This window comes from Andrographis paniculata, unplaced genomic scaffold, assembly GCF_009805555.1.
Source record: "Andrographis paniculata isolate CXL003 unplaced genomic scaffold, ASM980555v1 Contig71END, whole genome shotgun sequence".
NCBI classification, from domain to species: Eukaryota; Viridiplantae; Streptophyta; class Magnoliopsida; order Lamiales; family Acanthaceae; genus Andrographis; species Andrographis paniculata.
The window spans coordinates 1,065,341-1,079,482 of record NW_026137608.1 but is presented as its reverse complement, the minus strand read 5'-3'; the positions used below and the strand labels follow the sequence as shown (position 1 = coordinate 1,079,482).

Genomic DNA, 14,142 nt, shown 5'->3' with positions numbered 1-14,142 from the left:
CAATCACTTGCCACATTTAGGACTCTGTTAGACTAGAAATTGATTCCGACTTTAAAATTCTCGTTCTTGAGATACGGTGGATTCCCGGGTGACTCGATGTGAGCTCCCGGTCGTACGTGATCAATTTTTTTGGGAAGATAATTAAATTAATTTGAACCCAAAATGCACTCAGCGACAAATTGTATTGGCTTGAGAAATGTCAATTATAAGAACATAAATCAAACAAGAAAACAACAAATAAAAAAAAGACAAGAAAAACGGTAAAGATACTGCAATAAAGAAGTTGTTGGTCCCTTACTACATATTATTGCTTTGCTTTCAAAAGCCAAAACTCTCACTATCATTTCTCCTTTCTTAGTCACCATCTTAATGAGCAATTAAGTATTTTCACCCTTCCATATTTCTTCCCAGCCGTTGCACACACATAATTCACATTTGATCACACTTACTCCATGCATTATGAACTTTCCTTGAATTGCCAAAAAAAATATTTGTTCTTTAAATTAAAAAAAAAAAAAACATATCAACATAAATGCTCCATATATTTCACAAAATATTAATTATTCAAAACAATTAAAAATTTTGAAATATACCTACTTGAAAATTTTTATTTCCTAATGAAACTAGGCTATCATATTATTTAGGTCAACAACATCCAAGATCAACCCATTTATTCAAACTCCTATCCACCTTGTATAAACCCAAATGGATAGAGATCAATCCGTTTATTCATTTTTCACTCAACCGACCTTGCTTCCATCATCGAAATCTTCTTGCCCGAGATTTCTCTGCACCCCAAACCCTCTCGTCACTTCCAAGTTTAAACTTCTTCCCAACCAAACACTCTCAAGAAAGCAATGCCCAACACCTTTGATAGTCCACCTCTAACTCCAAAAATATTTTCAAGCTTTCGGAACTCTTCGGTAACCATTTTGATGGATTTTTTCTTCTTTAACTCTCTTTCGATCTTGAGAAAACTTTACCGACGCTGCTCGATGCCCCAGCTGATTCGAAGGACGATGTACTTTATTCCTCTTGCTTATGGTTGAACTCTAGAATATACCCCAGTTCTCTCGCTCAATTACCGCGAACAAACACCGGTTACCATTCATGGATGGAAAGGCTATTAAAAGCTCGTGAAAAGAAATGGCACACTTCCGGTATCTATGAGATAGTGAGAATTTCAATCATCCTTTCTCTTGCTCAGTAGACGTGGTAGCGAGCTTGATTGGGTATTAGAATAGTGAGTTTAGCGTTTTCCTCTTCCCGTGTGGTCCAATGTTTCCTTCATTGTTGGATGTTGCCGCAGTATTAGGACTGCCTGTAGATGGCCGCAGACTACCTTTGGCGTCCTATGGACTATCCTGGTCCATGGTTATTTCATTTTACAAGAGGTAGGGGCAATATGAAAACTTATGTGACCAGGAATCAGAAGAAGGGCAAAGTGAAACACGAAGAAAATGTGGTCTTCTTAATGTATTGGTATTCTTGTGTTTTTATCTACACCGTAGCTAAAGGCGTAGCCCAAGAATGTGAAGCTTTGATGGAAGTAATGATATCAGGTCAACACTTTGCCCTCGTTTCCACCTTCTTATCTCATTTATATCTTGGATTGAATAAATTATCGGAGCAATGTGCAACAATGAAACCGCCTTCAAGTTCATCCAATCCTTTATGGTACCTCTCATTATTGTTACTTCTTTGTATTTTTCTGACCTTTATAATGACTCCATTCCCACTCCTCGATTCCAACTTGACCGTATATATGGCTATTCCTAATCAAAATAGTTTTTCCCTACAAAACCGCTTTTGAGATCGTCAACTTTCTCTTAACCCAAGTGAATTTCCCTAACTTCCTGCTATTCCTGCTATCGATAGAACTTACGGACCATCATGGTTCACCAAAAACTTGATAAAGGCTTTTAACTCAACCTCTCCTTCGAACTCATCTTGGTTGAGCGTATTGACAGCCCACCCCTTAACTAACGGTCTCTGCATAAAATCTCATTCCTACCGTATCAAGCTTGAATCATACCTACCTCAGTATTGTGCATGAAAAATTGGTTTGACTCAGATTATACCAATCCCTTCTCTCTTAATTGGTCTTCCACTCTCGCCATGCTTGTGGGATCATGGACTGACAGAAGCAGATTTTCACCTTTGTAAAGAAATTCGATCTTGTATGCACACTTTCGAGAACATTAGTTTCGATATGTCACACCCAAGGAAACTGCTCGTTTCAAAGAATAGTAGATTAACATGTGGAGCTTAGCTTTTCCAAAATTAGTTCATACCTATTTGGAACGGTTGGTTGATGTTTAATCCGAGTCCAAAAGTTCAACCCGATTGGATAACAATGCACGATCCCCTACTCCTTTATCTCCAGGTACTATCAACATACATACATTGTTTTTCTTTCTAACCTCATGTTAATGATCTTTTCCTTTATATTTCATCCCTGGTGGTTAACTTTTTTTATTCGCCTCCTCGCCAAATAATTCGGCGATACCCCTCTTTTCTATCAAAGGTATAAAATTTTAGTACTATTATTATTATGATTTTGACCAGCTTCATTCGAATTCAACCTGCGATGAACTCTTTCCCAGATGATTTCCGAGAAACCGAAGGGAACACCACCTCCGGTTGCTCAAAGTTCTTTTGATTCTATTCCGGCTGCTCCTCAGACCATTCCAGCAACCATTCCATCTTCTCGAGGTCCAGCCGAAGTAGTATTCAAGGAATACTTCCAGTCTACCACCTGAAAAGGACCTGCTTCACACCTTTTAACATTGAGTTGCTTCAGAACAAATATTTCTTCTATTTGGCATTATCTTCAAGAACTCCCTTCTAGCCTTGAAGCTCTGACTTCAATCCACTTGGCGCTAAGTGATATTGTCAAACTTGCTCCTACTCAAGCATCCCAAATTTTAGCGTTTGCATCTCGGATAGGGGAAATGGGGTCAACGACGCCGAATTCTCTAGGATCAAAGGGTAAATAGTAGACATGATCTAGCTCGACTATCTACCCTACAAGGTAACAAACAAGCTCTCTTCCAAAACTTCGAAATGGTAGAAAATTATATTTCAGCCAAAAAAGTCCAGTTAGCTTCTTTGCAACATGAGGAAACGGTACTACAAGATGAATTAGTGCAGGTGCAAACTCGCCTAGTAGAAGTGAAACCAACAATTGAAGGATTGACCTATGAATTATCCGTCCAACGAGAACACCAACAACTTTACCTCCAATCTATCAAGCTTGACCCTAAAATTAACAAATAGCAGCACGAGAATCTTTACTGACCGATGACCTTCGCCACAGTGATCAGGGGCTCGCCACTCTTGAAGAAGAATGAAAGACAGTGATTGCATTATGGGATTCTATTGTCCAAATTGAAATTAATGCAATGGCATCCAATCTTGCAGCACCTGCTTCTCCTTATGTCGGGATTATCCATGCTAAAATAGTTTTATCCTCGGCTCCTGACCATCCCAGCTGCACCCAGAGCCAAATGCCAACACTTTGCTCCAGCTCGCCATTATACCGGTGCCTACTCGTTTTTCAGGAAGACAACAACACAATAGGTCTATCTGATGCACATTTGCACATCGCACATAAGATGATGGATTAAATCAAGTTGATTCATATCCTTTTGATCGCCATTTTGACACTGGTTTATTATCTATATATATGTGTGTATTTTTTCTAGCCACTCAATTATATGATGTATGCACCAGATAAAACATGAACAATCTTGCGACCAATGCAACACACCATTTCACTCACATTTAGCCCATCCACACTCTACTCAACATTTTTTATAAACATGTAATATGATTTCAAAAATCTTGCATTCACAGCCCCTTTAAATTCCAACCCATCATGATGCATTATCCGATACGCTCCATTTGGTAACACATCACTAATCACATAAGGACCTTCTCAGCTCGGCAACAAAACACATATCCTAACTAAATCACCAACTTCAAACGATCGGCCTTTAACTTTTTTATTATACTATTGTGCCACATTGGCTTATGTGGCTGGATATTTTCAAAAGCAATCCATCGCTCCTTCACCTGATTGAGCTCATCAAACAACACCTAGTGATAATCTTCAATGCTCAATCCATGCTGTAAAGTGACCCGCAGAGAAGAAACCGTGATCTCTATTGGCAACATAGCATTTTGTCCATATGTTAATCGGAAAAATGAAAAACCAATCGCAATGTTCTTGGCATTCCGATATGCCTACAGTGCCTCCAATAAAACTTCATGCCATTTTCGAGGGCTATCTCCCCAATACCTTTGTAATGCTCATCTCCGAATTTTTATTTGTAACCTCGGCCTGCCCGTTGGCCTAAGCGTAATACGGTAATGAATGAATTAATTTGATCTCATATTGAACCACAAACGCTTTGACTCGCTCTCTAGTAAACACTGCCTCTTGATCAACCGTAATCGTTTAAGAAATTTCAAAGTGGTTAATTATATATATTTTTTATGAACCGGATAACATCCATCTAATTGATGCTCACATATGGAGCAGCCTTCGCCCATTTCGTAAAATAATCAGTCGCCCCAAGAATGAATGTAACAACCCCCAGTTGGCTCATACTAGAAATGCTACCGCCACACTGCATTATGAGGTCGTCACATTCTACTTCGGGCCCCACAATACAGTGTTAAGGCTAAATTAACTATAAAAACATTTTTATATAAAAGAATTCGATTTATGAATATTTTCAAAAACATGCACCTAAACATGAAGTTTTCCAGTTAAAAATTTACATATAATACAACAGAGGCAAGTTCACTCACTCAGCCCGCCTTTCTATATCCGAGACGTCCTCTGTCCCGGAGGTGCCATGCATACCTGGACCAATTATTTTTCTTAAAATCAGTCTAGAATTAAATCCATTTTAAGAACTAACATGAAATATGTCATATCATACTTTTTAAAATAAAGTCTAATCCCCGTCAATCACAAAATACGTGTTGTGCCATGTCAATAGTGAAATGATGTAACAAAGATATCAAACTCGACAACCATGCACATACACATATATACATCCGTCGAAGTGAGCAACCGGAATAACCTCGGATCCATAATAATAGGCTCACTGCATCTCTGTAAGTGAGCAGCCGAAATAATCTCGGCCCTATAATAACAAGCTCATTAGACCATCATCAATAAATAGCCGGAAAATCCTCAGCTAAAGGAAGGACCTTGTAGGTCCTAACTAACCAAATCCAGCAAACAATAAGAACAAAACCTCACCACCCCAAGATGAACTCGATTAGACACAGAGAGTTTGTAACCAGACCAAACAATGTAGGCACACTGAAAGCAGTAAAATCAAAATGCAAAAACCAGTTGTTAACCCAGTTCGGTCATCAATGACCTACATTTGGGGGGTTCCAACCCAGGCTCATCTCAACTCATTAAGGAATAGTTCAGACTTAAAATGATACACTCTTCAATGTTTAGCACACAGAAATCCTCAAACCCCAACTCTCATATTTCTTTTTGCCTTACATCACACCATATAACACTCATTCAAGCCTTTTTTTCTTCCTCACTAGATCACAGATGCTCAGTATCTTTTTCCACACACTGATCATCAACCACCACCTCATCTCTATCCCTCTATAATCTGTAGTATATTTTATTTGGTTTGTTGTAACATAATCTGCGAATCTATCTCAGTTACGCCACTGAAGGGACCAACCTCCTTCTCATTTTTCTTTTTGGTAACATCTATTGGATATCTTCATATTGGGGCACATTTACGGAATCAAGCCCAAGCTCAATTGGACTTCTGTACGCCACTGGATTTCACTGGTTGATCGATCTTCCTGCAGAAAACCATCAACCAGAACTAAAAATCATATCAACTATTAACAATCTCCCTCATTTTGGTTGATGTTGACCAACCAGAAGAGATGCAACACCATGAAATACGTCTAGGCTAATACAAATTAAACTCCCCCTCAAGTCAACAACCAAAAAATGCATGCACAAACACAAAAACAACAAAGTTTATACTAGTTCAACCCCCATACATAATCAATCAAAAGTAAAAAGAACACGACATGGGCAACAACCACTTTCATGCAAAAATTGGGGCAGCAACAATGTCACAGCAGCAATGTCACGAAACCTCCATCATCTCAATCCACAGAGCCTCTAGCTTTAAAACAAACACTCCAACATCAACATCTCCTTCTTCTCACCCTTTGGTTAACATGAACCAGAGTAATCATCTCCGTCATCATCATGTCCATCTTCTTCATCAACATGTCCATCCTCAACATTATCACCATGATGTAGAATGTCGCGAAGCATCCTATTCATCTTCCCAATGGAATGCCGAATCTTAGCACTTTGTTGCTCCAACTGAAATAGCTCTTGTTCATGCTTACGATTCTCTGACTGGAGAAACAGAACCAGCTCTTCTCCAAAGAGTGCTGGCCCATCCTTTAGATCATTGTGTGTGATTGACATATTCTTCGAAGGACGACGAGATTTGACATGTATGACAGCTTCATCGGCAGATGGATGAATCCCCATTGAGGCAAGCAATCCAGTGATCAAGGCCGGGTATGGAAAATTGAAGCCATCACAGATATTATCAAGAGAGAATGTCAGCATTGGGCCCAGAACAACTCTCCCAAAATTTATGGAGTCTAAACATGAATCAATGCAATAAACCAAAACTCCCATTTGAGTGCTGACATTTGAGGAGTTAGATATGGGCAGTATATTGGAAGCACATAGGTGATAAAGATAGTGGTACTTAACTGTAAACAAGGCCGGGCTGAAAACCGTGTGCCCAAAATCCGCAAACTTTCCAACAGAGATAACTTTCCCAACGACATAATAAGGTATAGTCAGATAATGATTGAGGCCATGATCAAGAGTGCTTATGGGAACCTTCAAGAAAACAGAGATTGTATCAGAAGATAGCTCCAATAATTTTCCCTGAATGTAGATTTTGTGAAACCAGGGTGAGGAGGAATCATCAATCATAGTTGACAGGTTTGCATAGAATTCTCAAACAAGAGATGGACAAAACAAGAGAAAGAGGGAACCCAATGGTAAAGATGGACGCCCATCGATCAACACCCTTAAATATAAAGGCTTGAGATGACGAATTTGTTCATCGGAAGGTTTTGGAAATGCCAACACTTCTGAACAAACATCTTCATCACCAACAAGAGAAGACACCTTTACCTCTTCTACATTAACATCTCCATCCAAACGGTTATGCTGCGAGCTTTTGGGATGGAACTCAACTGGAAGTATTCCCAAAACATCTACTTCATATGGATTGATCTTGCTAAAAATCTCATCAACTTCTCTCTCAGTAGCTTCTTCGTCAACCTCAATTTCCTTTCCAAATTGTCATCCACACTCACTATAACTTTTCCAAATTTTATGTATACTCCATCAGACTTGCTGGCTATCTGCTATTTGAGAGGCACCCATATTTGAGTTGTCGTCAGTTGAGGCTTCCTTGGTAACCACTGTTGAACTATCAACATCGAAAATCACTTTTAAATTGAAATAACCTACATCTCCTGTCGCTGACAACAACTTCATTGGCGGCCAACGGCCTGCCAAATATCTTTTTCCGCACTATTTAGAGTTGATATACTCGGCATTTGCTCCCCAATTGGAACAGTCTATGTATCTTGGCATTGGCGGTTTGTTTCTTTGCAACAAACAACCCGCCAAACATTTTTTCCAATTGGATCCTCTCGTCGCTGGCGCTTAATTTCTTGGTGGCCAATGACCCGCAAGCCTTTTCTCCAATATTATTTTGAGTCACTTGAGTTGGAAATTGCTTTCCCGTTGATACAATTTGCATCTTTTGTTGCTAGCGATTCATTTCTTCGCAAAAAATAGCCTGCCAAGTTCCCATTCTAGCAATATTTTTCTGACTTCGAGGTAAGCTACATTTCCAAATGTCTCCACCACTACCATGGCTGGTTTTCCTACTTCGACTTCCCATTTCTTCTTTGAAACTTCATTTTGATATTTTTTAGCCAAATTCTCTCTTTGTAGCCTTTTTTTTGTGTCAAGGACAAGATACTCTGCTCCTGAACCACATGTGCCTTGCGATTAAAAATCCGTTCCTCCATCGACTGTACCATAAGAGGCTTTCTCATCATGTGGGGGTGAATATCTACCCGATCACCCATGGTGACATTGCAAAAGATGTTCCCTTTCTTGGAATCAACTTCAACTACCGTCGATGATAGGCACAAGCAATCTTTCAACGTCGGCCTCTCTCATGAAAAATCACCCTTTGCAATGTTGTTTTTCAAATTTCCAAGTCACTGAAATATTGATCCGGATCGCCGCCCTTGATTTCCTTTAAATTGTGCAGCTTGTGGACTCCTCAAACTTTAAAAAACAGAGTTACGTTGCTACTCTCCACCTTTAGTTGACATAACATTGACATCCACATGAAAAAGATCCGAATAAACCTTCATATCCTTCCCCTCGGCTAATTTCAAACGATTACTCTTCAATGCTTGTTGTATGCCATTTTGAAATGTCACACAATTCCCGATTGAATGGCTGTAAGAATCATGTTATTTACCATGCACTCGACCTTTCAATTGGTCTAACGCCAAAATTTTCTAGCCGTCCTTCAACTTGATTTGTTTTCAGCAAAAAATAAAAAATTTGATCCGCCTTACTAATATTGAATGAATAAGCAACCTTCGGACTAACATATTTTTCTTTGGCCGGCGGCAAACAAATCTGGCAGCTCGTGCTCCTCCATAGCACTTTCATCAACACCCTCATCAATAATCAAAACAGATTGATTCACCGGCCTGGTTCGAATCACCCGAGCAACCTGTCGCTCTCTTATCATTTGTTTTGTATGAACAACAAGAACCACCAATTGCTAAAGGTCGCCGAATTTTGTTGTGCCAATTTCTCTTTTAAGTTACGGGTGCATGTTTTTCACGGCTATGTTCATCGCTTGAGCATCTGGAATTTGAACATTACAACGACTTTTCAATTGCCGAAAATGTTCAATGTACTCCACCGCTGACTCGTCAATTTTTTTCCTTGAGCTCATTAGATTGAGCAATGTAAATTCATCCGGCGGACTGTAAAATCGGTCGTGGAACGCCCTTTCCAAATCTTGCCACGATTGTACGGAATTTGGAGGTAGTGCCGAATACTGACTAAATGCGGCACCTGTTAACGGCAATGAGAAGAGCTGAAGTTTATGCCAATCATTATAGCCTGGTTCGTCGAATTGTGCGGTGAAACCGCTTATATCCTCCACACTAGAACGTCCATCCTCGCTTGAAAAAAGTATAAACTCGGTAACTCTAAAATTGTATGGCAATGGCATCGTAGCTCCTACCCAATCGGGGTACGATCGTTGATGTGATGTGCAATCTAAAGGGCATAAATATTGTCCAAAAACTCTTTGAACAACCTCTATTAATGTTTGTGGATCAATCGCCGCTTGATTCGCTAGTGGGGTAACGGGTGGCAATGGATGCATCGGAGATGCTATACCGGCAGCTTTATAATTGTCAGCCGACGGATCCATTAGCGCTTGTTGTCCCTGATATTGAGGATATAAGGGGACCGCCTAGAGCTTCAAATAGGCACTGCCCCCAAGGTGTTTGCTATTGTAGTACAATTCCTTATCTTGGGAATGAATTTGTGGCGTTATCCCTCGAATCATACATCAGAATCCCACCGTACAGAATGGTTAGCACCGCTTGCCCTCCGACTCCATTTGGCGATTTCCATCGGAGCATATGCACCTGTCCAAACATTAATGATCGCACTTCTGATGATGATAAAAGCTGAAAAAAATATTTTGATTAAAAGATGATATTTACCTAATCAAAGGTAGTTGAGAGTACATGAACAACTAATAAAAATCAAAGGTAGCATTCTAGAATCAATACCACTGCCCCAAAGTAAGAATATAGAAGTATGTTAGAGCTTCACTCTGTAGAATTACATTATCATTTGGTGGAAAATATTTAGCCTTCATCTCGGAAACCTTACATGCAAAATTGATAAATGGATGAGAAAAAGGTTCAGTCAATGGAATTGATAGAGAGAAATATCAAATGGTTGCAAATAACTACCAACTAGAAGAGTAAATCATTAGACACTCCAGAAAACAAGTACACCGTCTCCACCAAAGAATAGAATAGGAAATGAGAAATGATCGATCGGATTGCATTTGGAAGTGATCAAGAGTCTCTTGCTCCTGCAGCCCCCATGAGTCAATTCTGAATTTCAAGCACAAATGTTAAAGCATCTGGTCGTGAAGCCGCGGAGGCAAATAATTCCTACGTGTGCTTGAGGCTGCTTAAATGGTATCTCTTTATTATCAGACACCAAGTAACATAAAGATATTTATCAATTACATCAAATACAGCCTTATAAAAACAAATGCACTACAAGAAAAAATCATTTTTGTAACAAAACTTTTTTGTCTCTAAATCTACTTTTTCCGTTACTAATGATATTAGAGACGGAATTAGTAATGGAATTACGTTACCTACGTGAACTTTAGGGACGAAATTCCGTTACAAATATATTATTTTTTTGTAGTGATGTAATGAAGGATCCGAAGACCAAACTAGAGTTTCGTGGTGCTACAATCCCAGAATTAGAATAAATCGCTATAACTAATCATGTTAGGCAGTGATTTTAACTTCCTGAATGATTTTGAAACGAACACAGAGTAGTGGAAAGCGTAAGGGATTATGGGGAGGAATTCGCGTCTTTTCGGTCCGAAGCCAGCCGGTAATGGACCTACTTACCTTGCTTGTAGATTAACTTCTACGCTAGTATCCCAATCAAAGAGTTGACAAAGGGGATGAGCGGAACAAGGAGTCTGTTCTATATTGCCCCACAGGGATTGCCTGAAGTTGAAATCCTTATGTTGACTGACACGGCACTTTCTAATACGCAAGTCATTCTACCTAGAGATTTGGTGTTGCCGGTGGTCTTCGAGAGGAACTATGGCAACTACCGAGACTGCCGGTCCCCGAAGGAGAACGCCTGCTCGAAGTTCGACGCCGATTTCGACCGGGAATTCTGCATGACGGATCGATGAGGTTCTTGGACGCCGGCGGGAAACCGATTCACCCTTTCCTCTCTGTGTCGCACTTCTTTGAATTCACGGTAGTCGACAAAGACCTCAGAAGCATAACAATATTTCTCGTCCGGCAGGGTTGAAACCCTAAACTTAAATGGTTTTGAATTCTTGGAGAATTGAAATGGATTAGATCAGGGTTGCTATGGTAGAAGATATTGAATTGGATTTAAAAGGGTTTGGTAGAACTATGATGGCAAACAGTGAGTGGGTGGAAGATAGTATTGCGAGAAAAAAAAGTCACGCAATCTACCAAGGTAAAATCGTCAACACGACAAGGAGAGGACAATACGTTAAATGCACCCATGAATATTCACATCAGCACATGTTACGTATACAAACAACACATATTACTACAATGTTATATATACAAATAACAAACATTAATATTACATACAGCAGATGCTATGTATAATAGAGGTATGTGTTATTTTTCAATAATAATATGTTTGTTGTTTTTTAATAAAAATAAGTTTGTTGTATACAAATATGTCATGTGCTAAAATCAACTATTGTGTATTATATAAGACTATAGCATGTGTTGTTAATTTATATAGTATTGTATTTATATTATATTAACACATAAAATATGATGTCTATACTGTGTGTTCTCTGTAATAATATCTTGTATTGTTGAGACTATAACATGTATTTTTTTGTTCATATTCTGTATTTATATTATATTAACGTATACAATGTGATATTTGTAGTAATATTATGTGTTGTCTAATAGCCCACCATGCATTGTTCAGCATAATATTAAATTTTAAATTTAGCAATGTAGCCGCCATAATAATATGATATATAGATGATTTTATTTAATAATTTGTTTTTTATATTTAAAAATGATAATACTAATAATAATAAAATAGGTATTTCATTTGTTTATATGTTTATTGTTTTCATTTAAAACTATTTTTATTTTTTTAATAAAACATTATATATTATTTTTTGTAAGTTTTTTGTTATAAAAAAATCATTTTAATTAATTTAATATAATTTAAAAATTCAATAAGGAAATTAATTAAAATTTTTAATTTAATAAAAATAATAAAATAGTTTATAATTTATCTAGGAGATATAAATCATTTTCAAAATTTCTAGCAAATTATGTCCGTTAATTACGAATGAATCAATCTACTCACAAAATTCCTTCGTAAAAAATGTAAATACCTAAATCCATTGGTATTTGCGAGGTAAATAAATTTTTTTATAAAATTCCTTGGCTAATTCATAGTTTCTTTTGTAGTGTATAAAAAATATTATTTTATATTGAATGTTAATTTTGATAAAAGTATAAAATATATATTGAAATCGTGTCGAATAAAAATTTGGATAAGCAAACTCTGAATTTACATTAAAATTTAAATGTTAAAAATTACTATATGCCATATTCCATATGAGCTTGAAATGTGTCATATTAACATAAATGGCAATATTCCAATAACATTTTCAACGAATATATGTAAGATGTAAGATTATTTTCATACATACTTTACGTTAAGGATAAATATAATAACAAATGTTACACATCACTAAAAATACATGTAAAAAAAAATTTGTTTGATTTTGATTTGAATTTGAATTTGAATTTTTGTTGAAATATTATTTTATATAATATTATTTAATATAAGATAATGTATTTATGTTGAGAACTACAATGATTAATCAGTGACAACACACCATTGTTTAGAATAATAAATTCATTACAAATATATTTATCCCCTCAAATATATATATGTATATATATATATAAAAGAGTGTGTTTATGTAGGAAAAATATTTGGCAAAATTGGTTTAGATTTTTTTTATTACATTTCAATTTTAAAGTAGATTTGATGCTATGATTCATCTATTATAATAGGTGCCAATTTTGTATAATTCATTTGCATGTAATTTGGCATGTTTACTAAGATGTATCTTTGTTAGACATTATCAAGTTATCAAGTTGATGACTAATCAATATTGTAAGCACCTATGTCCCCTAAGAGATTGTACGGTGGTGTGAGAGTTGGACTCGTGAATATCATGGGATCAAACTTTCAACGCCTCAATAATAATATAAATGTATGTTAAATTAAATTTATAAAATTAATAATGATGTAACTTGGTTATTAAATTGAATTAATTAGAATGATATATTTATATTTATATTTTTTATAATATAAAATTTTATTTTCTACAAAATGACATATATATTGTATATATTTTATTAAATTTAAATTATTCAAATAATTAAACAATTAATTTGCTTTAAGAAACTTCTCATAAATTGTACTCAATTTTTAAAAATTTAAAAAATATAATTAAAAAAAAATGGCCAGTATGCAACAACCTATCCTTAGCCACGCAGAGCTTGTCTTCTGCCCCATCAACTTTGCACGTAAATCAAATATTAAATCCAGAAATCTCTAAAAAAAAAAAAATCCTGTTGAGCCCAAATTTTAAAGATTAGGGTTTTGGCCAAAGATAAGGAAAGAATTTGGGTCAAGTGGTGGGCCAAGAGTGAATTTTGATTGGTCCAACTTACAGGGCTCAACAGACCATCGAACTTGTTGGGTTGGCGCATCAGATAAGGGGGTCATCCGAATTCCGGTACTGGGTAGGGTGATGATGAAGGAACTGAACTGATTGAAACTACTGATTGGTCGATTGTATTTTTGGTCTGCTACATGTCAATATAAGATTTCCTGAAGGCAACCGACATGCGTGTGAACAGGGTAACCGACGTGCGTGTGAACAGGGTAACCGACTCAAAGACGGTTTCGGACGGTTTAAGTGGGACTTTATTTAAAGACTGTTGGAGGATAGAAAAAATAATCTTCAATCATCTCACGAAAAATCTTATTGGGGATCACTCATTTTAACTTTCTCAGTTCTTAGTGCATTTTCTAGTTCTCTGCGTACTGTATTTTAGGGATTTGTGATCTCTCATAATCTTTACTTCAAGTTCGGAATATATTTTTGAATTTTACTTTTTATTGTT

The 14,142-nt window shown here is 36.9% G+C and overlaps 1 protein-coding gene across 2 annotated transcripts; it reads right to left on the bottom strand.

The window, feature by feature from the left end:
* Nucleotides 1-8,690: 8,690 nt before the first annotated feature.
* Nucleotides 8,691-11,363, bottom strand: LOC127265065 (uncharacterized). Of its 2 annotated transcripts, none has more exons than XM_051294738.1 (2): nt 10,822-11,363; nt 8,691-9,804 (listed from the first exon to the last, which is right to left on the bottom strand). In XM_051294738.1, exon 2 carries the CDS (start codon nt 9,582-9,584, stop codon nt 8,964-8,966), a length of 621 nt encoding a protein of 206 aa, XP_051150695.1. In that variant the 5' UTR covers nt 9,585-9,804; nt 10,822-11,363; the 3' UTR covers nt 8,691-8,963. The 2 variants fall into 2 exon arrangements, 1 of the variants encoding a protein (XP_051150695.1); XR_007841878.1 differs by lacking the exon at nt 8,691-9,804 and adding an exon at nt 9,828-10,284.
* Nucleotides 11,364-14,142: the final 2,779 nt, after the last annotated feature.

What these genes read in the sequence shown, in the direction of transcription:
- LOC127265065 (XM_051294738.1), bottom strand. Translation starts at nt 9,584, where the DNA reads ATGGATCCGTCGGCTGACAATTATAAAGCTGCCGGTATAGCATCTCCG.